Source organism: Maylandia zebra, linkage group LG10 (assembly GCF_041146795.1).
Source record: "Maylandia zebra isolate NMK-2024a linkage group LG10, Mzebra_GT3a, whole genome shotgun sequence".
Classification (NCBI taxonomy): Eukaryota; Metazoa; Chordata; class Actinopteri; order Cichliformes; family Cichlidae; genus Maylandia; species Maylandia zebra.
Window position 1 is genome coordinate 11297525 of NC_135176.1, and position 24761 is coordinate 11322285.

The 24761-nt window shown below is 41.2% G+C and overlaps 2 protein-coding genes and 1 long non-coding RNA gene across 4 annotated transcripts; 1 reads left to right on the forward strand and 2 right to left on the reverse strand.

Moving 5' to 3' along the window:
• Positions 1-163: 163 nt before the first annotated feature.
• bkgd (beta-keto-L-gulonate decarboxylase) lies at positions 164-7201 on the reverse strand. Of its 2 annotated transcripts, none has more exons than XM_004557285.5 (9): positions 7076-7201; positions 2643-2732; positions 2466-2564; positions 2235-2308; positions 2047-2148; positions 1738-1914; positions 1368-1517; positions 1165-1281; positions 164-1030 (listed from the first exon to the last, which is right to left on the reverse strand). In XM_004557285.5, the coding sequence occupies exons 2-9, from the start codon at positions 2707-2709 to the stop codon at positions 857-859; spliced, it is 960 nt and encodes a 319-aa protein (XP_004557342.1). In that variant the 5' UTR covers positions 2710-2732; positions 7076-7201; the 3' UTR covers positions 164-856. The 2 variants fall into 2 exon arrangements, with proteins under 2 accessions (XP_004557342.1, XP_012776277.1); XM_012920823.4 differs by lacking the exon at positions 7076-7201 and adding an exon at positions 5263-5342.
• Positions 3436-10461, forward strand: pho (phoenix). Its single transcript, XM_076889021.1, has 5 exons — positions 3436-3764; positions 5222-5507; positions 5594-5721; positions 6855-6897; positions 6972-10461. Exons 1-5 carry the CDS (start codon positions 3556-3558, stop codon positions 9564-9566), a joined length of 3261 nt encoding a protein of 1086 aa, XP_076745136.1. The 5' UTR covers positions 3436-3555; the 3' UTR covers positions 9567-10461.
• A 2344-nt stretch (positions 10462-12805) lies between these two features.
• On the reverse strand, positions 12806-16007 carry LOC101486714 (uncharacterized). Its single transcript, XR_191350.2, has 3 exons — positions 15037-16007; positions 13955-14156; positions 12806-13865 (listed from the first exon to the last, which is right to left on the reverse strand). It is a non-coding gene; the product is annotated as an uncharacterized LOC101486714 (long non-coding RNA).
• Positions 16008-24761: the final 8754 nt, after the last annotated feature.

Sequence of the window (24761 nt, forward strand, 5' to 3'; positions counted from 1 at the left end):
GGCTGGTGCCATGGTGTGAGGGATATTTCCTTGGCACACTTTGACCCCTTGGTACCAACAGAAAATCAGTTCAGCCTTTCCCACAGCTTACTTGAACCTTACCAAACAGAATATATAGTTATTTTACAACACACATTTAAAAAAAAAGCCACTCAGAAGAAAATCATTGTCTTAGTTTATTAATTAAATGACAAAGTTCTTTACAAGTAACACATCTTTCCATCGGTTTTGCTGTGACAGTTTTCCACTGAGGAAAGATTTATTTGAAATGCCACAAGATGGATTTAAAACACTAAAATCTGATTTACTTTAAAACAATATCACTGGTTAGGTGTACACAGTTATACGCTTACACCACTGGTCTTTCTAAGCACCAGCACTGCTATTCTACCCTGTTTCAGCAAGTGGAAGTATAAGAAAGCGATGTGAGGTGGATATTAATCAAGCACATTGTGCACACACCCACAAGAGGCCTAATCATACAAATAAGTGAATCCAGGGTGTGGGCAGGTTGGCCACAGAGGTTTTTAAAAAGCTAGCTTTCTCTAAGAAGCTTTACCTACTGCAACAGTCTAGCCTGCAACACGTTGCACAACCTTTTTGATTGCAGTAGAGTCAGCAAGCATTAATGTAGGCCAAGGTCCAAAGTACGTCAGCGTTGTGATGTCACTGTCCACCTTTTTTTTCCTTCACACAATTCAGATCACTTCATTGGGATTCTTTTATTTTATTTTATTGATTCATGTGCAGTGACTTTTTTATGTGTGAAATGTAACATGCTTTAAATGAATCAATGAGTCGCCTCAGTTTAGATTATCAGAAGATTCTGTGCTGCCAACATGTTTTATGCAGTTTTTTAATCTCGTCCGACACCGTGGGTCTCCTTCGGCCTGTCGATGCGGTAGACAAACTCTGCAGGCATGAAATAGCCCAGATACTCCACACTGTCAGGTGTAGTGTCTATGTAGTAGTGGCCACCTTCTCCGTGGTGACTGAAGCAGTGGGTGTGTTCCACACGCAGGTCCAGGCCCTGCAAAGCAACCAGGCGGACATTACAAAGAAGCCTACTGAACAAAAACACCGTAATCAGGTAATAAAACTATAACCAGATCTTTTTATATTTCTGCATCACGCTGAGGTGTGAGTCTATTGGCTTTAACTTACAGGGTCTCTGGATACGAGCACCGACTGGCAGATGAGTGGAGCGCTGACCTCAAAGTGCTTGAGCCAGTTGTTGACGTCATCGTTGGTGTTGAGGGGGCAGACTGAGAACTCTCTTGGCTGTTGACAGGCAAGGAAACAAATCAAAGCACGTGGCTGTGCCAGCAGCAGTCTGTAACATGCTCTGTGTCATGTCCACTATTTACCATGATGTGGATTTTAGCCTTCCCTTTCTGGATGATGAAGGTGCCTCCCAGGGCCAGACTTTTATCAGGGTAATGAGCTTCAAGGCTCGTCCGCAAGGCCGTCACCAGACTGTGACTTCCTGTTCTCCTCTTTGCCTGAACCTCTATGACCTGCAGAGGCACACGGGTGAAGACTACCAACTCAGCATGTTTAGGCACACAACTCTTGTTAATGTTTATTCTCTCATTAAATGGGGCTAAAGTTCACGCAAAACAACATCAGCAATGTTATTAATTTACAGATAATTATGTTTAAGTATAACTAGTTCGTTATTTTCCAAAAGCCAAATCAGGATGAGAGTGCATTTTTTAAAAGGCTATGACTGATTACCCTTCCAGGTTTCCCTTCGCAAGCATACAGATTTCCCAGCAGCCCAAAGTTGCAGTCTGTGAACTTGTCGCTGTATTTTTCTAGCAGACACTGGTCATCAGCTGGGTTGATGGAGGAGAAGTAGCTGCTGTTCACTGCGGGCCTTCCCCCTGCCTCGGTCAGAACCAGAGGCATCAGCTGTGGACAAGAACATTCATTCCACTGACTGCTGCCGTACCAAACTGCCCTTTCAAGATTATAATGACAGCTAGTTTATACTGAGGTCATTTGCTGAGTGAAGCACTTTGAATTAGAAGGAAGGCAATTCACCTCTGCGTTCATTCCAACTATTCTATTGGGAGCAGCTGCTGCACCGAGGATGAAAGCGCCTGGAAGTTCCAGCTCCTTTGATACAGTGTTCATGTTGTATTCCTGACAGTAGAAGAAGATGCTGAATATGCTTTAGCAAAACTTTTCATTAAAGTTTCTCAATGCAATTCTTTTATTTTAAAACCTACCTTTTCCTTTCTGACCAGAGGCACCAGATATGGCACACCACCAACATCAGTGATGCGAGGGCTTCCACACAAGCCTGCAGGGTACAGGCGAAATTAAGATACGTTTCTGATACGCAGTCTGCAAATGAAGCTCATCCCCACTCATATGCATGTTTTATGAAGTGTTTTAAATTGACCAAAATGCATATGCATTCGTTTTTAATCACACTTGTGTTCTTGATAGGCTCCTACCTTTGACAGGAAACTGGAAGGGTTCTTTGGTGAGATCCGGACACTCCACAACACTCACTTGAACTTCAGCAAAGTTGGTTTCCAGTCCTGCTTGTAATACTGCAACCAAACACCTTCATTAGCGCCGAGTCACATGAACACGCATGCACAACTTTGCGCTTATATATCAGAGCTTACCGCCACGCAGCTCTTCTAGATCTGGGGCGTGCAGCTGAACCTTCTCGGTTTTGCTGGTGTCTGCCATAGATCCACCTGAGAGTGCGCGCGCTGGGATACAGTTTAGAGGTGCAGGGAAAGTGGATAAGAAAAAGCGGACAGGACCAGGGTTAACTTCAAACAAAGAGTAAATAAGAACAAGATGATAACCCTCCCCGGAAGTGTTTCCTCATCCAATTTAAAGACATTGGTTATTTCTTTCACTTAGAAAATCGAACAAAAAATTGCCCATATTCGCCGTAATAATTAATAATTCCCTCTAGATAAAAAGGAAAGCATTATTATTGGTTGGCTCTAGATGTGGGGTCTTTGGGCTCGGGAAATCTCCCAACTCTATGAACTGCACAAGAGCTCATTAAATAATGCAGACCACGACAAGGACGATGAATGTGATTCACACATCAGGAGACACTTTACATTTGTCGCAAGTTGCTGAACAGACTGTGGATATATGTAGTGTATAAGCCGGTTTGGTGCACAGTCTCATACAGAAAACGAGGCTGCTCGTGCTTCGCTGTCTGAACGGAACTAATACCATTATTACTGCTAATTGCAATATTAATATTAATTCTATCTCTGCGTGAGGCTCATTGTTATGTCGAGTTGATGCAGGAGCCATCAACCCACAAAAAACATCTTATATAGAGCTCAGCTGAAGACAAAACCGGAAGTGTAAACACTGTAACCTCTTGATTCTTTTAGTATCGTCTGTCTCCTCTTTGGCGATTGGTCAGATGACCATCGTCATCTCGGTGACGTCTAAACACTTCCAGGTCGAATCGCATGTGGAGTGTTTTACGTGTTTTGGTGGAGATTCTTGTATTTACGTGTTTCATGTCTAAGATTTTTCACGGATCCGTCGGTGAGTCCTACGATGGCGAAAGTGCGTCGGTCCAATGAGTGGACTGAATCCGACGCTGTTGCTGAAGTTGCTACAGCGGATCCATCGGATTTTGTGCTGGAAACGTTCCCTCCTGAATATGTGGACAGAATTTCGAGGTTTATAGAGTCTTCTTCTGTTCTCTGTTCGAGTCAGAACAGAGAGGATGGTGCAGCCGAAGGAGAGCCCACTGAAGCAGACAGGTGAGGAGTGGAGGTCACTCCGGCTTAGATACTCTGACAAATGTATCTACATGTCTGTATTTTTCACAAACAGCACACACATGCAGACACACACACACTAAAGATAACCCCAAATTTCGTGAACGCAATATTAACATTGTATTTCATAAAAGAGCACTTGGATTTGTAGATAATGCAAAGAAAAACTGATAGTCTTCCTTGCAATGATCCCATAACACGGTACAACAAGGTAAACAGTGTACTGTGTCAGAAGATTGACATCAGTCTGCTAAATAAATGCTCTATATTGTAATGTAATAAAGGAGGAACGGTCAGATATCCTCCATCCATCCTCTGTACTCTTCTGCACCTTTCTCCTTGCCACAACACCACACATCCTTCCTCCTCATGGTCAGGGTGTTACTGCTTTTGTACACCACCTCCTCCAGTTTCACTCATTATCCTGTACACGATACTGCACTCAAGTTCAGTAAACATATTTTTCCAGGGCCTACTTTTCAGTGGGAAACCTCCAGTTTTGCAGAATAAAAATAAAGTTTGATCGCTAGGGTCTGAGCTCATTTCTCCAAACTAATATATCACATATTAAATTGAGTATAAAAAAATAAGTAAGCCCTTGCCCCAAAGGCCTACAGGTGGAGGGGCTGAAACAGATGTTGGTGATTGAGAAAAACCTCAACAATACCTTTTTAAAAGTTAAATACAGTCACTTTCCTGTGGTGCAGTTGAACTCCTGTGCGAGCATCAGAATGTGGAGTAAATGTGATTTAAGTGACTTTGAAAGTGGCATAGTTGTTGGTGCTGAAGTCCAAGTATTTCACAAACTGCTGATCTATTAGGATTTTCCCCAGAACCATTGCCCTGGTTTACAGCGAATGATCCAAAAAAAGAGAAAATATCCTGTGAACATTATTGAAGCCAACAGTTACTCAATTACATTTTACATCCAAGATATGCAGAAGAGTATCTGTCTGCATTATTCCATCCTGCTTTATATCAGCATCGAAAACCACTGAAGTGATGTAATGGTGTGGGGGATATTTTCTTGGCACACTTTAATCCTCTTGATGCCAACCAACCCTAAATTTGACGCCAGAGCGTGTCTGAGGATCGTTGCTGACTATGTCTCTATCGCCAAAGTCAAACCATCTTCTGATGTCTGCCATCGTCATATCATTTCAAACTGGTTTCTTGAGCACGACAATGAGTTCTTTGCACTCAAATTGCCTCTGTGGCCAGCAGATCTCAAAATCAATGTACACTTCACAAAGTAGCCGGTGATTTTAGACGCCCAAATCTGAGGATGTGCTTAGGACCAAATTCTAGAAAAATGGATTCGCACTTGAATGTGTTTAAAATATGTCTGTTTGTCTGTTGCCTCCAGGTCATGAAAATGTTTTGAAAACTGCAAAAACTCTTGAGCTTGACACACTGACCATATAATTGTGTCTGCGCAGTGACTCAGCGGACAGCCTGTTCATCACTCAGAAGCCTGTACCTGAGGCCGTGAGGTCAGGAAGACGGAAGCGCCGCGGCCTACGATCAGGTCTCACGTCTCCCAGAGAGCGAGAGGAAAGTGAAGATGATAGTTCACCTTCGGCCTCCCTTCAAGACACCAGAAGTAAAAGGAAAAAAAAAGAGACAAAACTCAGAATGCCAAAGTACAGTTTCCCGTTCCTCAAAGACAAGATGCCGAAAGCCAAGGGCATTTTTTTAAGTGAAGTGCAAAACACGAGGCTACATGTAAGCATAAACAACAGCAGCAGAGCACACGCTTGTTACAGCAAATGCCAGCAAATGTTAGAACTAAAGCCTTTTATTTGTTCCAGTATTCTTCAGTGGGGGCCTTCTTTGATTGTATAAGAAAGCTGCAACAGAGCTATCAAACCGTAGAGGATCTGGAGTCAAATTTACCAGCAATTGACATGAATGGAGAGTGCATATCTCCAATATCAGAGTAAGTCTTTAATGCTAGTTGAAATGTTGTTTTGTTACTGATTTCCTTAGTTGCCTTTAAAGCTTGCTTTTATGTTTTTACACTGCATTTCACTTCCTTTTATGCATTTGAATCATTTTTTTCTGTCTCATGTTTGCTATTCTCACTACATTGTAGAACAGTAATATATATTGGAAACTGGTGAATAATGTAGCGAAGAAAATGGCAAAGAAAGCAGGCTGTGTTTCAGATGCCTCAAAGTTGCCACTTTTTCTTCTGGAACATGTTCAAGCAACTCCCGAGTCTTGTCAAAAGAGGAGTGGTGGGATGTTTTCCTCCTTTATGTATTTAGACCATGAGAGACACAAGTAGGATCATTCATAGCATATTAACAAAAATCGAAAAATGAATCATCGGACCATGAAGGTGAAGTTCTTGACATTCTCCATCCTCTTTGGCCTTCAGGGACTGATGCTTGTCTTTGTCAAGAACTTGAAAGTAAGTTGAGTCCTCAAAACCCATCGCATGCAATGAAACTGTCAGACGATGATGAGGTCTACTCCAGAAAAGTGTTAATGAAAGTTCCCTTTACTGCAGAGGGGGTGTTTGCAGAAGGTACCAGCCTGATGAAACAAACTGTTAACATCACCTCAGATTAGAGCTGCAGACATATCTCACTTTTGAAGGAGTGATGATTTTCTTCCCACATAAATTTGCCTAACATCTGCTGGCACAGCCACGTAAAGCTCAGGTCTCAAATCTGTCAAAATGTGAGCCGATTTGTAAAAGCACCAATGCAGAACTGAGGCAAAAGAGGTGCGTGTGAATTAGCCAATAGTAAGAAGAGAGCTGTGTGGACTAAGACACGAGGAGTGGACATTAGAGCAGTGGGAACTGGACTCTGAGAGAGGGTGAAATCTGTCACCAGAGTGTAAAGTTGAATGTGGAATCTGTCGGGTTTTGCTTTGTTTACATCCATTTCTTCCAAAAAGAAACCTTCATTGAACAGATGTATTCAAACATATTACTGACACGTTTTACCAGTTTATCAGCTGCATGTAAAGTACTTTGAAATACACTAAAGCATATTAAAGGCATTAAGAAATACAGCTGAAATGTTTGGTAATTCAACAACTTCCTTTCTTCTATTTCAGGGGAGAAGAAGAAAATGTAGGAGACGAGGACATGAAAGTGGTGGTAAGCAGGCTCTTGATACTATAATGAGCACTTTATGAGCATGTACAGGCCCTAAGTTGTGTGTCATTTGACAGGCAAAGAAGCATTTTGTGATACCATCAAAAAGGAGACACTCACAGTCCTGGTATAGCGAGAAGAAGAGAAATAGTAAAGGAAAACAGTGGACGGAAGGACTTACTGGTGATGAAATGCCACCAGGAGGATGGGGGGTTGTGTTACATAAAATACCAGCTAAGAAACCCTCATTGAGAGCTGCACAGTCTTCAGATTTGGAGAGCTCTGATGATGAAGATCCTTCTTGTAGCATTCTGAGAGAGAAGAGGACAAGTAATAAACAGCTCACACCCCAAAGCGTCCGCGCTCAAACCGTAACTCTAAAGACAAACAGTAAAAAGAGAGACAGCTCTGAGGGAAAAGAAATGGAGGATGAGCTGAGTGACAGCAGTCCTCCACAAAGTCCAAAGGAATGCATGCAAAAGTGCAGAGTTTCAAACAAAGAGGAGCTATCCCAGCAAGGGCGGGGAGACAGTGAGCCTGCAGACCAAAGTTTCTTCCAGAGTGACACCAATAATGTTGCTACATGCAGTGAAACCAAAGTGAAGAAGAAGCAAAATCACAGAGAACATAATGAAAGTGCAGAAGAAGCTGATGATGGAAGTCAGGAGGAGGTGGAGGTTCAGTATGCTGCACTGACTGTGAATGAGGAAATCACTGAGGTGGAGGAAAGTCCTCATCTGTCACAGACCATCAGCGAGCTGGAGCTTAATGAAAAAAACAGGTTGGAGGAGAGTGACATCTCTGATTCAGAACAGAGGAAGAAGAAAAAGGACAAGCAAGAAAACGAAAATACAGAAGAAGAAAAGAGCCAGGACGAGCTGGAGGATCAGCACACTGCATCATCTTTGAATGAGGAAATCACTGAAGTGGAAGAGACTCAACATCTATCACAGACTGTTAATGAGCTGGATCTTAATGCAAAGATCGGTTTGGAGGACAGTGACGTTCCTGATTCACAACAGAAGAAGGTGAAAGAGGACAAAGAAATCAAAAATGCAGAAGAGGAAAAGAGCCAGAGTCAGGACAAGCTGGAGGATCAGCACGATGCCGCATCTGTGAATGACAAAATCACTGAGGTGGAGCAGGAGACTCCCTGTTTGTCACAGGTCACCAGCGTGCTTGATGTTACCGGAAAAACTGTGATGGAGGACAGTGACGTGACTGATACACAACAGAAAAAGAAGAAGAAGAAAAAGAAGAAGGTGAAAGAGGACAACAACGAAAACAAAAATGCAGAAGAAGAACAGCGCCTGAGTCAGGGGAGGCTGGAGCTTCAGCACGCTGCAACATCTCTGGATGAGAAAGTGATTGAGGAGGAGGAGAGTGACATTCCTCATTCACAACAGAAGAAGAAGAAAAAGAAGAAAAGAAAGAAGTCACCTGAAGAACACGAAAAGGAGAAGATGAAAAAGAAAATGTCAGAAAGCAACGATGGTGAGGAGGAAGATGTCGAGCAGTTAAAGTGCAACACCGCTCCTGAATCTCTTCACGATGATGTGGAGATACCAACAAAGAAGAAGAAAAAAGGAACAGAGAAAAAGAAAGAGTTTAAAGATGAAGGTGAAGGTTTCAGAAATACTGAAGCTTTTCAGGAAAACCTTGAGAAAACTTTGGAATCCAGTTGTGCAAAAAGAAAAAAGCACAAAAAGTCATCTCAAAGAGATGAATCTAACACTCCCGAAGATGAAGAAAATCCACAGAAAACAGATGAGATTGAAGACCATGATGCTGGTTTACTGATGACCAAGAAGAAGAAGAAAATGAAAAAAATGTCAAGCATGGAGGGCTCCAATGACACTGTGGCACAAAGCTCTGATCTGTTGTCTGTGCAGCGGAAAAAAAAGAAGAGGAAATCTTTCTTCCTCGGTGCTGATGTCGAGGGAAAAGCTGCTCATTCAGAGGAAGAAAAACATTGTCCTTTGCAATCTGTGGCTGCTGAAAAGCCAGGCGTCAGCACCGGCAGTCCTGCTGAATCAGCAGAAATCACTGTAAGTTTGGACGAATCTAATGACAGAGTCAGGAAAAAGAAGAAGAGGAAAATGTTAACTGAACAAGAGAGTGTGGAAAAAGATCCGGAACCAGATTTTGAGGAACTTGAGGAGGCCCTGTCTGACACAGGGCTGAAGAAGAAGAAAAAGAAACGTAAGAGGAACGAAACCAAGTCAGCGACCCCTGTGAAAGGATCAGAAAATGCTGATACAAGATGCTCTGATGAGGCTGTGGTGTTAAAAAAGAAGAGGGAAAAAAATATCCAAGAAACTCCAGCAGCTGCAAGTGAAGAAACTGAATCGGAAAGTCTGTTTGAACATGCTTCACCATCTTTAGATACACCCAGAAAAGACAGCAAAAAGAAGACAAAGGGGAAATCTGCTCATAATGTTTCACTATGGAGTAAAGAACAATCTTATGGATGTTTAATCACATCCAAAGAAGGGCGTGAAACTGACATGAAAGAGCGAAAACGAACAGCTGATTGCAGTTTCACCACGCAGTTGTCAAAGACTTCTGCGCTGCCCTCTCCACACAGCATCAAGAAAAACAAGCCAAAAAAGCTCAAGCGCACCCTTCATAATCCCAGTGGGGACTTTCTTACACACAGTCAGTACCAGTAAAATAGCTCTCATCAGTCACTGGGACACAAACACCCATCAGTGTTTTTACAATGTAACTGCTGAGTGACTTTTTACCATTTTATTTTGTGTCAAAACATTTTATTATAATGGCTCTGTGAGCTTTTTAATGGTGAAAAGCATGTCATCAAAACAAACCATGATGGATGATTTTAATACTTTTTTTTTTCACAATAAAAGTTTCTGAATACTAAAGTCATTATTCATTTAATAAGTAATTATTTCAAAGAAATGTACTTTTAGCTATGCAAGTTAATACCGCATTGAATATATATCAACAATCTGCTTGGGAGTTTGCTGTTTGGAGTTTTAATTTGACCTCAATACCATCTAACCCAGCGGTCCCCAACCCCCGGGCCTCGGACCAGTACCGGTCCGTGAGTCGTTTGGTACCGGGCCGCGAGAGTTGAGGCTCCGGTGTGAAATGTATGGTTTTCAGGGTTTTTATTGTTTTTCAGCGTTATTTTGTTATCGTTTTTATCGTAAACTCTGTTTTCCTGGGTCTTTTCACGTGTGTTATGAATAAATCTTCTTTTTTTCGGTACCGGTACTAGTTTTATTTTGTTGTATTTAAAGCCGGTCCGTGAAAATATTGTCGGGCATAAACCGGTCCGTGGCGCAAAAAAGGTTGGGGACCACTGATCTACCCTGATGAAATGATAAATTATTTAGTTTTTCCATGACTGGGTTTTTAACTTTACTCTATGGCAGTCTGTGTAGTTTACAGTATTGATCCGTGTTTTTATGCTTAAGTAATTTAAGCTTCTCCAGCTCCATAGTCAACATCCATTGTCCAGTATATCCACTATCTGCTGCACATGTCCAAACCATCTCATTCTTGCATCTCCAGCAAGGATGCTGCTGCCGTCATCACTTCTTCTTGATACTTGAATGGTACTCATGGCCATTGGTCATGAGTATTTGCATGTTAATGATCAAGGAACTGACCTCCCAGCCCATTGTTCCTTCAGTGGTGCTAGTTTCAGTTATTATGCAAAAGTACTGTTTATAAGATTGGGGAAACGTGCGGTCAGCTGAGTCTAAAGAAGTGACCTGGATACGTTTCTCCCACTGAAAATGCTGCGTCTAGATGAACAGGATCCTCTTTTGGGTGTTCTATATAAGAATGTAGTCCACCGGTGTGCACTTCCTTCAATTCCCTCCATGCATCACCCTATGTTCCTCTCTCTTGTTGAAGTACTTATTATAGAATAAGTACTTAAACAATTATTGAATGAGTGTGCTTTTTTTGTTCTGTGACCCATTCATTCATTACTCAAAGCTTTCCAACCAAGTCCTCTTTGGTGACATCTGGTGTCCAAAAATATGTTGAGCAGCTTGAATCTACAACTTGATATGAACTGCTTCGCTGTGATTGCCCACTCGATAGGGTTAAATTGACAGCTTCTCTTTAATATCACGTGACTGTTCTGTGTGATATTGGGCCGTTGTGGTGCTTTGAACATATATTTTTGGGGGTGAAAAAGATGATTTTGTGTCTTTTGATTACTAAATGATTTTAAGAAATATACCTTTGTTGTTTGAACATGTGCCCCAGAATACCTGAAAAACATTTTTGCAAAAAACATCCAATGCAGGAAGGCACAAGATGCAAAAAGAAATGTTAATAGTTCCACTGTAACTTGTCCTGAGGAAGACTGACTGTGGAGCAGAGCCAAGCAACTGTGTCAGTCTCTCTCTCCTCTCCAGTGAGGAGAGAGAGACCATTACAAAGTAAGTATATAAGAGAACGAAAAAAAAGTGACAAAAAATAAAATAAAACCCGGCTCCTTATAAAAAAACAATTACTCAAGAAATGCTCAACAGGGAAAAAAATATCAAACGAAACCTCAAATTGAAGAAATTGAGGTTCAAATACAATTAAGTAGGACACTGTAACAAAAATATTTTACTTAATGGTAGCATGTTAACTTCAGTCATTGTGATTCATTGGTACAGTATTGACAGTTTAACACAAATATTTCTTTGGGAAAAGAAAACTACGGAAACACTGACTGAAGTGAAGCTTAGCAACTGTTTGTTTTAATTCTTTTGCCCACATATACATGTATACATAGATATGTTTTATATTGTAAATGATAAGGGTAGGCACCCTTTGCTTTGTTGACAGCGCTGCAAACTTTGCCTTCTCTCAATAAGCTTCATGGTGTAGTAACCTGAAATGGTTTTCACTTCACAGGTGTGTCTTGTTAAGGTTCATTTGTGTAATTTCTTGCCTTCTTAATGGGGTTGGGACCATCAGTTGTGCAGAAGTCAGGACTGTCAGTTATGTACCAACCAACTTTTAGAATTCATATTATGGCAAGAACCAATCAGCAAAGTCCAGAGAAACGATAGTCCATCATTATTTTAAGAACTAAAGATCAGTCAGTCTGAAAAATTGCTAAAACTTTGAATGCGTCTTTGTGTAGCTGCAAATACCATCAAGCACTGATGAAACTGGCTCAAATGAGGACCACTCCAGAAAAGGAAGACCAAGAGTCAGCTCTGGGGCTGAGGATAAATTCATCCGAGTCACTAGCCTCAGAAATTGCAAATTAACAGCACCCCAGAGCCCAGATAAATGCCACACAGAGTTTGAGTACCAGACACATCTCTACACCAAATGTTCAGAGAAGACTGCGCAAATCAGGCCTTTATGGTCAAATAGCTACTAAGGAAAAGCAAGCAGAGATTTGTTTGGGCCAAGAAACAATTTGAGTATCCACATGCAGCACAGCAAACCAGTGAGGGCTGTGGTTTGCCATTTCTACATCATTGTGGTTGCCAAATCATTTTAATATGACCTGCCTGACAAAGTGGAGTAGACCAAAAGATCCTCAAAAGCCAGACATCATGCCATGATCCAAGATAATTCAGGAACAAATGAGAAACAAATTAACAGATTATCAGTCCGGAAAAGGTTATAAAGCCTTTTATAAAAGCAAAAAAAGAAGCTTTGGACCCCCCAAGTGTTCATGACTCCAATATAAGAAAGAGACTGTTGGCAAAAATGGCCCGCATGGCAGTGTTCCAAGATGAAAACCAACGCTAAGGCAAAAGGAACAAAGTCTCATCTCAATTTTGCCAGAAAATATCTTGATGACAGGGTCGCCACCAAAATTGACCCCCCCCCCCCAGCTCCCCCTGGCAAGTCTGTCCTATGTTAATAATTTTAATAAACATAAGCACAGAGAAAGACACCCGACAATGAGTTGAAAGATTAGCTTATTTATTCCTACATATACAATTTGTCATTTGTATTGTCACTTTGTATGTTCCTCACAATTTCTCATCATCCTCCAATGTGGTTGAATTACAATTTCTCCTTCATGCAAACACTAGTATTGGTGTCATCCATTGGTGAGAACAATGTTAACATACTGTACAACCAAATTAGTTCCTAGAACTTAAATTATGCAAACTCATTGCCTCAAAACAAAAAAACCCAAACAAAAACCCACAAGTAAAACTTGATAACCAAGCTAGGACAATTTATTCATGGAGTACCCAGTACTTAGAATAATTAGATTTTTCTGAATGAAACCTATCCACATAGAAATCGAATGCAACTAGATCACATTATGTTTTATTATCCTCGAAATTAAAGACATTTTGTAATGCAGTTGAAATCAGACCAACTTTTATTTTCAAATGCAAAAAATATTTATTAGTCAACATACTGGACACATTAATGACAAACAAGTATATTCCCACTATTGTAGCTTGTGTTATTTAATTATACTTCAAATATTATCAAATTCCATCTATCCATCCATCCATCTTCATCCGCTTTATCCGGGGCCGGGTCGCAGGGGCAGCAGCCTAAGCAGAGAAGCCCAGACCTCCCTCTCCCCAGCCACCTTCTCCAGCTTATCCGGGGCAACACCAAGGCGTTCCCAGGCCAGCCGAGAGATCTAATCTCTTCAGCGTGTCCTGGGACATGCCCGGAACACCTCACCCAGGAGGGATCCTTATCAAATTAAATTTTCATATTTGCTAAACAATTTAAAACTTTAATAACCTTACAAAAAAACAAAACCAAAGTCTCAGATTGAATTATTTTGAACCCAAGTTTAAGCAGTTCTGCTCAGTCCAGGCATTACAGCCTGAAAGACTGTCATGGATTAAGGTAATGAAAATGCAGTGATCGCAGAAAGTTCAACTTCCCTTATGTACAGTGGCAGTGAATGTGGGATGGAGATGCAATGGTCTTGAATCTGCAGGTGACTTTCTTCACTGAACAACATCTGTGATGGAGGGCTCGTCTCTCCTGGTATCCTATAAGGAAACAATCATATTCTTTAGAATGCCACATTACATTTGCTCTTCTTAAAACATTTTTTTCCTGCATTTGCTACAGAACAGACCTCAAGATAGACAATCAAGCTGAATCATTGCACTGTTACAAAACATCCATCCATTTTCTTCCATTTATCTGCAGTTGGGTCCCAGAGGGAGGATCCTAAGCAGAGCACCCCGGAACTCCCTCTGCCCAGCCACCACCTCCAGCTTATCCAGGGGAACTCCTCCCAGTGGGACATAGACACGTAGACAAAACCTGCTGGTACCCTTTGGTCAATGAAAGGAAAAAGTCACAATGGTCACAGAACTAACTAATCTGACTAAATAATAAAAATTCTATGAATGTTAACCAATGAACGTCTATCGTTCGAGCGTGCAAAGCAAAGATCGCACCATCTGTTGTTGTTTGAGCCAGAGTGGACTACATAGGAGATGACTAAGGAGGACACCACCAACAAATCACAAAAAGGCACATCAGCTCCATGTTCACAGAAGGAAAAATGAAGCATATCAAGAAGAGAACACTGTCCCTACTGTGAAACATGGAGAGGGATCTGTTATGTTCTAGGGCTGCTTTGCTGCATCTGGCACAGGGTGTCTTGAATCTGTGCAGGGTACAATGAAATTTCAAGACCATCAAGGGATTCTAGAGAGAAATGTGTTGGCCAGCGTCAGAAAGGTTGGTCTCAGACGGAGGTCATGGGTCTTTGCAATAGGACAATGACTCAAAACATACAGCTTAAAAAAAAAAAAAAAAAAAAAAAAAAAAAAAAAAAAAACCACCCAAGAATGTCTAAGAGGATAACATTGGACTATTATAAAGTCGCCTTCTTGGAGCCCTGACCTCAATCCTATTGGGCATCTTTGGAAGGAGCTGAAACATGCTGTCTAGAAAAGGCGCTCTTCAAAAGAGGAAAATACTGGAGCAGTTTGCTCATGAGTGGACCAAAATACCTGCTGAGCTTTGCAGAAGTCTCATTGACAGTTACAGGAATAGTTTGATTGCAGCGATTGCCTCAAAAGGTTGTGCAACAAAATATTAAGTTATAAATTAAGTTATTAATAAATTTTACTTCCTTACTACTTACTAAATATCTTGTTTCCCACACTGAAGATTAACAATATATTGGAAAAGCAAAATACTTACCACTCAGTTGACATCTTTCTGTCCAACAGCTCCTTTTCTAGACTCAAGAGTCTCCAGAGTCACCAGAGCCTCAAAGAAAGTAAAAAGCAAGAAGAGGGAAAACCAGCAAATTATTTAGAAGCTGATTAGATTCTTAAAGGCTGTCCAGCCATTATAGCTGACAACATAGAAACTGAATATTAATCTCATACAGTCAAATAACACTATAGCAGGAGTTTGCACTCATCATCAGAAAAGTTGCCATCTAAAAATTCTTCAGAAGTTAATGTGTCACATCAACCAACTTTTTTCAACTAGCCAACCTTTTTCCTACATCAAACCCTGCCCCTGGCTGTGGAATGCAGGCAGTCGTAAGAAGGGAAACTTGTTGGAGTTCTAAATGTCACAACTTGACAGTTGTCTCTGCTTTCACATTTTTCAGCTCAATCTCCCTGGCTCTGGCCAGCTCCGCCCATAAGTTCTAGCTCCTCCTTCAGATGAAACTCTTTCGCATTTCTCTCTCTCCAGCTGGAGATGAGCCAGATGAACTCGTAGCCTAGCATCCTGCTTTGAACCTAAGGACTATCGAGAGTGGCTCAAAATGAGGCAGTGTCATTGGCAGTCTCCTCAGGCAGTCCCTGAGCAAGAGGCGTGGACACATACAGTGCTATATTTTGATCTGGCAACAGGGGAACATGCTAAGATGCTACACCATGCTCAGCCAACTCAGGTGGACTGGGAGACATTTGCAAGGCCAATATCCCCTTATCCACCAAGCCAGACACCAGAGCAGCTTTTAGCTCAGCTTTATGCAGAACTATGGAGACCCCAATCCCGTAAAATGATGCCACCTCATGCAAATAGTTTTTCCTACAGGCATCGAGCTGGGCAAGCGACAGGTTAGCCGTAAACACAGAAATATCTAATGTAGACATTCAAACATAGTTTAAAAAAAAAGAAAGAAAAGAAAACCGGTCAATAGCACACAAGCCAGCTACCCTAGGGCTACCAATAAACGAGAACCTTCTCCCCCCCCCCCCCCACACACACACACACACACACACACACACACACACACGAGAAAAATCTATAACAATGGGGTTATCCAATAAATAAAAATACCACTGAACCTCTCCCCAGTCCTACCTACCCTTGAATGCTAGCCTACCTAGCTTCTGGAGTGTACCAGGCTCGAGGCAACTTTAAAGGCAAACTTTCAGTGCTTTGAGCACTGAAAAGCCTACCCCCAACAGGGACCCAAATCCCCACCCGGGATTACTCCGAAAATAACAAAGGCAAAATAAAAAACGAGTGCCTGAAGGAAGAGCTTACACTCAGCTAGACACTCCCCTGTGCTAACTGGGGAGAGCGTCCCAAATACACCAAAGTTAAACAACGGACCCAAAACCTGATACCCAGCCATTTCAGTTTCTTTCATTCAAATCCCGTTGTATGCAACTAAAACATGTTTATGTTTACTTGAATAGAAACAGTTTACAGTTCTATAATTAGCCACAGATTTTACATTTTTCTTCAAATTTGTTTAGAAAGATTCCACTTAAACTACCCTTAAACGTACTATTCTCTTAAAGATAATGTCAATAGCAAGAGGTGGACCTATCAGCATTGCCTAGCTATACACCAAATAGAGCCACACAGGTCAGAGATGGACAATAGTCACCTGAGCAGGACAGTAGGGCTGTGTGATTTGACAAAATATATCAGATGACAGAATTGAAACATCTACCATTTAACATTATACTCTAATTTGTTTTGTGGTGTCAAAATACACAGTTTACAGCAAAAAAAATAAAATAAAATTTCATCGTTTGGATGGTCACCATGTGGATGCAGGCACAGAATACCAGCATGGCCATTGAGGATGAGGCAGAACCAGGTAGCTCCAAACAGAAGGACCAGTCAAAACAACTCAAGGACCTTAGTCCTTGGGTGGCTGTAGCTCAGGAGTGTAGGTGCAGGTAGAGCAAGTCATCTACTGATCGGAAGGTTGGTGGTTAGATTCCTGGCTTCCCCTAGTCTGCATGCCAAATATCCTTGGGCAAGATACTAACCCCAAATTGCTCTCCGATGCATCCATCGGAGTATGAATGTGTGTGAATGTTAGCTATAAAGCACTTATAAAGATATGCTTGTGCGAATGGGTGAATGCACAAGTTGTGTAAAGCGCTTTGAGTGCTCAGATGAGTAGAAGAGCGCTATATAAGAACCAGTCCATTTACCATAAAAAAAAAAAAAAAAAAAAAAAAAAAAAAAAAAAAAAAAAAAGGATGAATAGTGTTAGTGTGTCCCGTGCTGTTAAATCTCAGTGTGACGTTTGTATCTATAAGTTTAAAAATTGCGTGCCGTTTTGTCTCTATGAAACGTACGTACTACATTGAACAGCATAGTACATTAAACCACTAACTGTTCTGCACTCCACATTTCCATTTAGCTTGTGTTAATCCCTACCACCTTTAAGTTATCAACACTGTAGTTTCGAAGGTGGCTTTTATTTTTAAATCAGGTCTCAAGGTCTCTTGCCATAATACTTGGTATAAACACATAATGCAAAACCAAGTGAGGGCTGGCTTGACTGTACTTCTCAAATTGGAGATTAAGCTTGACACCAGTTAATGATTTGCTGCACTTTCCAGCGTTGTGTCAAAGTAGTTACCCCCAGCAAAAATTGTTTCCCCATCCATGAGAGCACGCAGGAGGAGGAGCCACATGCTAGGCTCAGTTACTGTATGCTACTTGTTACTGATCTGCACTTGTTGTAATAAACCCCAAAAGCTGAAAAACACACTTGCCAGGGTTTCTACTGGCCAGGGATGTCAGCAGACATCAATAATTCGGTGGGTACTCAAACTCTGAAATTTTACTATAGCCGACTTATTTTAAGATGAACACAATTTTCTGTCTCTCTCAAAATAATTGATATAAAACTTGACCATCAACTGGTGAGTTTCTTAATTGCTTTTGTTTTTGATCAGGGTTCCCAGTGTCCAGTTTGCCAGGCAAGTGCTGCAACAATTTAAAAAAAAAAAAAAAAAAAAAAACACATTCCCATAAAGGGAGTCAATCACTGAAAATAATCACATTTAATCACAGAATGTTTTGTTTAGAAACCTGATTGATTTGTATACTTCAAAAATAAGAGTAGGAGATTAGCATTCTGTGTAATTTCAATATTATTAATGTAAATATGTTTTTCTAGTTAAGATTTCTCAGCCATTTGAATTGGTTGGAATGGACCTTATTGGGAGACTTACAGAAACCAAAAGGGGACATCAGTATATTTGTGTTTTCATTGACTACTTCAAAATAGCAACAGGGATCCCCATTGAAGTCTAAATCAGCAAAGGAAGTGACAAACTGATCAAATTTGTCCATCAGTTCGAAGCACCTAAAAGGGTTCTTAGCTCGCAAGGAAAGGAATTTGTCAATTCTATAAGCACTTCAGTCTTTGGCAAACATTGTTATTGGCATGTAACACATATTTTTAAAAAATTATATACATCTGTAAGGTTCTACTTCTGGTTTCTATAAATCTGTTTGTGATATTTGTGTGACTGCTGTATATTTCAAATCTTATTGTAATGTACTTAGAGTCAGTATATTTTACTTGCCGTTGCAGCTCAAAACGTTATGCAGAATGTTACACAGAAGAAACCTCTGCTCCCCATATCATCCACAAACAAATGGCTCGGTAGAGAGAATGAACAGCACCATCCAGAGGTAAATTCTTTGTTATATTCTGTAATAGACCACACCAAAGCCTGATACTTTGAGTACATCCAGCTTAATGCGTGAAACATTACAGTTTTATGGGGTTCCCTTCCACTAAAACATTAAGGTATGACATTTAAAAGCCAAAAAGGAAAATGATGTCATATGAATGTTTTGCATGTGCCTTTATTGTCAGAGCCCTCTGTAAAGTTGTTGGTGACCAACCAGAAACATGGGATGACTATCTGGATGTTGTGATGTTTGGTCTCAGAACAAAAAAAAGGAAAAAAGAAAAAAAAAAAAGAAATAAAAGCAAATGACCACTGAAGTACTCATCCCATTACCTGATTTTTGGCAGAGAGGCTTGTTATCCATATGAAATCCCAGAACACTACATGGTCTTTCTGTCTGTGACAAACTACAGGAAAATCCTACGCAAAGCACCATAGTAAGTTTTTGATGCACATGCAGAACAGTTTCAATGCATGCTACATCACCACCTTAAAAGCAACAATTTTATCAGATCCAGGGTCAGAAGCTACAGCAAAGGAAGAAAACGCCACCAGAACCAGCCCCCAAAACCAGTACACGCTGCAGGTCCACAAGCCAAATCACAAACAGCAGCAGACCCAGATCCAAAAGCTACAACTCCACCAGTGACTACTCCCCAGGTTGTAGCACCACAAGCATCAACTACGCCTAAGCAATCTACAGCACAAACTGTAGAAGCAACAGTACTACCAGCAACAGCCTCACAAGCTACTCCTGCACCACTTCCAGCATCATCACCTCAAAGATATTCTCAAGCTGTTGCAGAGAAATGGAAAAAAATAAAAAATAAAATAATAATAATAATAATAATTCTTTGTTATTGTGTAAACCAGAATGTTCAGAATTGACATTGTACAATTGTACCCTGTCTGGCAACATTTTGATCTCATCTCTCCAAATAAGGTATGCACACAGTAATAAATATCACAAATGATAAGTACCATAATATAAATAAACCACACCCCAGATCCTATAATCTGATTTCTGTCTTTTAGTTTATTGAAAGGTGAAGTGTTTGCTGTGCTCCAAAGAACTTTAATACAGCAACAACACCTCATCTATGCTGAGGCCTTACAGAGCCCTGCGCGAAAACAAGGAGGCTATCCAAGGTGGACCAAGCTCAGTTAAGTTTTTTTAGGTTGTAAGGATACAGTCATTTTATACATTTAGATTCCCCATGTCATTCATTTATATTTGGCTTGTAATTACAATATATGTAATTTCTCAAAGTTTTGTTTGTTTTATCAGGGGAGAGGAATGATGTGGATGAGGCCTTGGTCAACATGGTGATTCCCAGCCCTTCACTATTGTGGAGGACAGTGGGTTTAGAAAGCTTGTTAAAGCTTTGAACCCTAACTATGTTCTCCCCACAAGTCAGGTGTGTATCTTAAAATATGAAGCATGTTTGCAGTTTTCCTATATTTCCATATTAAGAGCGGTACTTTCTTTTGTTTAGGCTTTGAAAGCTATGGTGGACCAAAGATACAAAGAGTCCAAACTAAAAGAAAAACTGACTGTGGCAAAGGCTTCTGCAGTTAGTTTGACATCTGATATGTGGACCTCCATTAACACAGAGGCTTACCTAGCTGTCACCTGCCATTTCACCGATTCTAACACTGCATTGCATTCTGTGGTGTTAGGTGTTCAGCACTTCCCTAAAGCAAATACTACTATCAATTTGTCCCAAGTAACAGCAGCGCTCATGTCAGAGTGGGGCATTACAGACAAAGTTACATGTTATGTGACTGATGGAGCAGCAAACATGGGTGCTCATGCAAAGGAACTTTGTTTGTGTCACAGTAATTGTGAGGCGCATACATCGAACCTAATGGTCAAAAGCTCTTGATCAACACACCACGCTGTCTGAGATCCAGACCACCTGTAGGAGGATAGTGGGATATTTCAACGTTTGTTCCATTAGTTCATTACTGCTTTAAACACTTAAACCCCCGGAGAGCAGCCATTTGGCTTTTCTAACAGGGTTCCATCTCTAAATGACGGCTGGTCAGCAAACCTGGGAAACCCACAGATAATTGGAACTATGGCACGAAACAGCTTCCAGACATCATGCAACACCTACGCTTCATGACAAGTCCACCCGCAGTGATCGAGCCAAGACTGATAAGTTCGCTGCAATTTCCAGTGTGTGGGGATCATTTGTCACCAACTGCATCACGTGCTACAACCCTGGTCTACATATCACCGTTGATGAACAGCTTTTCCCATCAAAGACTCGGTGCTGTTTCCTGCAGTATATTGCAAGTAAACCTGACAAGTTTGGGATCAAGTTTTGGGTGGCTTGCAACCTAAAATCCAAGTGCATTTGCAATGTCTTCCCATATCTTGGCAAGGACCCCAATCGTCCCACTGGGGAGAGACTTTCTGAAAATGTAGTAATGAGGCTGATGGAACCATTCCTAGACAAGGGCAGAAATGTTACCACGGACAATTTTTTCCACATCGCTTTCACTTGCGCAAAAACTTCTTAGACGGAAAACCACCATCCTCTGCACAGTCAACAAGATTCGCAGGGAAATTCCTCAATCCACTCGACAGACAGATCGCAATGAATTCACCACTCAGGTATGTTGCAGGTCTTTTGTGGTTCTATGTTTATGTGTTTCATTGTGTGTAAAAGGGCTATGGAAATAACAATTTATCTTATTTCTTAGGTGTTTTCAACCTCTGCTGCCACGCTGACGGCGTATGCGGCCAAACGGAAGAAGACAGTCTATATTCTTAGCAGCATGCACAGCGTGGTTCAGACTGATAACACTACCAAAAGGAAGCCAAACACTGTCACCCTTTACAACAAAACAAAGTGTGGCGTGGATGTGATGGACCAGATGGTTCGGGAGTACACTGTCCGCAGAGGAACACGGCACTGGCCAGTTGCCGTGTTTTATAACATGATTGACATGGCAGCACTGAATGCACATGTGCTGTATCAAGCATGCACCGGGACGAAGGAAAGACGGGTGGATTTCCTGGTGGAGCTTGCAAGAGAGTTGGCTCACTCTCATGTAGCTGCGAAGAAGGCAAGAAAAAAAAAAAAAAAAAAAAAACCAGTTGCTTTGGACACAACCCTCCACACCTAGCCCTGGAAAAAGAGCCATGTGTCAGGTCAAACACAAATGCAAGAACAATCATGCCACTGTGCGATGCGTTCACTGCAACAGATACACATGTGGTAAATGCAGACAACAGATACCATGGCAGTGCCAGGATTGTGAGTGATTGCTGAAAATGTTGAAATGTACTCACTCACTTTTTATTATTATTATTTGTAAATATGTGTACAAATGGTTGGTTTTTTGTACTGTTTTTATCAATAAATCTCAGCAACAAAGGGCATACACCCATGTGTGTTGATTTCTCCCTAAGATGGCAAACTGAAACACTCCAAGTTGGTGACTTTTGGAGATTTCCCTGGATGATTGAGAATGCATCAGACGAACACAAAAGGAAGTTCACAGCTTTTAGCAGCTCCCCCACCCCCTCATTCACACACCCCCACTCCCCTCCCTCCAGAATTCCCAGGTAACAACCTAATATACATATGAATGACTAGCCAATTTAGCTTCCACTTGGCTGAAGCTAAAGCCTAGCTAAAAGCCATTTGGCTGCTCTCCGGGTTTTAAAGGTAGAAAGGTAGAAGCCTGGCAGTGCTACTGTTAAGGAGCTGCTGCAGTAACACAGCTTGAATTAATCAATTTGTGTTGGCTGTTTCTTTGGAGAGGCTGCAGGAACAAATGGGCCGGCCTCCACTGAAGTTAATTCAAGAGGTGGATACACGTTGGAACAGCACATTCCAAATGCTTCACCGTGTTCATGAGCTCAGGGAACCTATTGGAGCATCATAAGCTGGCCTGCACACTGATATTTGCCCACTGTCCTCTGAACAGTATAATGCTCTCTCCATTTAATGATACCACCACTGAGCTGTCAGAGGAAAAGAGTGTCTGGATCCAAAGTAATTCCACTTCTAACAATGTTGCACCATGCACTAAATGAAGAGGAAATAGGAGCGACGTGTTGACATGATCATGACTGGTTTCATAGTATCAAAGTCGTTGTCTGACTATTACCAACGGGTTATTGTAGTGCACAGTTTAAGGTAAGTAGTCCGCAAGGTACATTATAATGTCAGAAAATTGCATTCACGAAACAAGTGTGTTGTTTTTCAACTTTTGCGATTTACTGCATATCAGTAACAGAAACTGAGGCAGGTAAGTGTGCTCCTCCTCCTCTGCGCTCTCATTAAAGGGTAAACAATTTTTGCAGGGGGGGGGGGGGGGGGGGTAACAACTTTGGGACAACACTGGAAACAGTGGCGGTCCTAGCCTGTTTGGCGCCCCGGGTGAACACTCCCTCCCTTCAAGGGGGAGGGGGGGCTGAAGTCAAAGTTTACATTGATTTTAGCAGCAAGCAGGCGCACAAAGGGCTCTCTCGCTCACTTTTCACCAGTGTTGGGTAAGTTACTTTAAATTAGTAACTTAGTTGCATTACTAGTTACTTCTATCAAAAGTAACTCAGTTACTTCAAGTTACTCGTTACTTTCAGAGTAACTAGTTACTAGTAGGGCTGGGCGATATGACCCAAAATTCATATCTCGATATTTTTTAGCTGGATGGCGATATAAGATATATATCTCGATTTTTTTTTTTAAAGCCATAAAGTAAGAACAAAAAGAGAGTTCTTAGTCAAAGCTGTGTCCCAGATGTCACACAGGCACTTTTATTAACATAGAGCATAGATGTACATAAAATTTACTCAAAAATAAATTATGAACATTTATTAAATAATAATGCTCCATAAATAAAAGAAAACTGTTGTTTTTGTGCATAACAAAAAGCTCACAATTGTGCAGTCAAAATGTAAACTAAAAGACGCTGAGCACAATAACAAAGACAGATTTCACAGCTGCTCTGTTCCCAACTTCTACTGCGTGACTGATAGCCTGGAGTTTGAAATCCACTTCGTAACCATGTCTCTTAACAGGTGCCATTTATGGTCCTTATTAGGGCTGCCACAAACGATTATTTTGATAGTCGACTAGTCACCGATTATTTTTGCGATTAGTCGACTAATCAGATCATCATCCATTGAACGTAAAAGTACAGCTTATTGCACCAGCAGCATCTGCTCTTATATAACTATCATTAGCTTACAGCTTTAAGTGTTTAAGGTCTGTGCTAACTAAAAATAAAGACATGATAGTTAATTGAATTCTAATTAAATGTGCAGATTGTTTCGGTGGAGTTTAATAAACTCAGCCGATTTACTCAGGAACAAATAAAATACTGAAAAAAGCCAAACAATAACATTTTTAAGTTATCTAAGTGACTTGTATATGTTTAACCTGAGTAGGGCGGTGGGTTTGAAAACGATCTGCCGGGAGTCCGGTGCTCTCATGGCCCCCGGCTAGCTATCGAGCTAGTGGGTAACAGATGTCTCCGAAAACGTCGGAGCGCTTTTGAAAATATGTGGTGTCCTGATAAACTGAGCAGATATTTGAGGTTTACACAGCTACATTCTCGCCTGAAAATATGTTAAACGTTTATTTTGTGACCCAGAAAGAATAATAAGAGTAATATTAAAACTAACTAGCTACCGCCATTGTTGGAAACTAAGCTGGGCCGCGCTATGAATTCTGGGACACAGCTGCTTCTTCTTCGGGGTTTAACGGCAGCTGGCATCCTTGTACATGCTGTGCTGCCATCTTCTGTTTCAGTCCGTTATTACACTCTTAAATCCTGCTATTATTCCTGCGTCTTTTGCAATCTTGCAAAGCTTCAAACGACACGTCGACTATTAAATCAGTCGTCGACGATTTTGATAGTCGACGTAATCGTGACTAGTCGACAAATCGTGGCAGCCCTACCTGTGATGCTGCCCCCCACCACGATGCCGCCCCGGGCAACCGCCTGCGTGGTCTGTATCAAAAACCGCTACTGACTGGAAAA

Coding starts and splice junctions, on each gene's coding strand:
- bkgd (XM_004557285.5), bottom strand. CDS start 2,709: ATGGCAGACACCAGCAAAACCGAGAAGGTTCAGCTGCACGCCCCAGAT. Junction 2,309..2,465: donor CTTCCAGTTTCCTGTCAAAG/GTAGGAGCCTAT, acceptor TGTACCCTGCAG/GCTTGTGTGGAAGCCCTCGC. Junction 1,282..1,367: donor AGGCTAAAATCCACATCATG/GTAAATAGTGGA, acceptor GCCTGTCAACAG/CCAAGAGAGTTCTCAGTCTG.
- pho (XM_076889021.1), top strand. CDS start 3,556: ATGGCGAAAGTGCGTCGGTCCAATGAGTGGACTGAATCCGACGCTGTT. Junction 5,722..6,854: donor TGCATATCTCCAATATCAGA/GTAAGTCTTTAA, acceptor CTTCTATTTCAG/GGGAGAAGAAGAAAATGTAG. Junction 6,898..6,971: donor ACGAGGACATGAAAGTGGTG/GTAAGCAGGCTC, acceptor GTCATTTGACAG/GCAAAGAAGCATTTTGTGAT.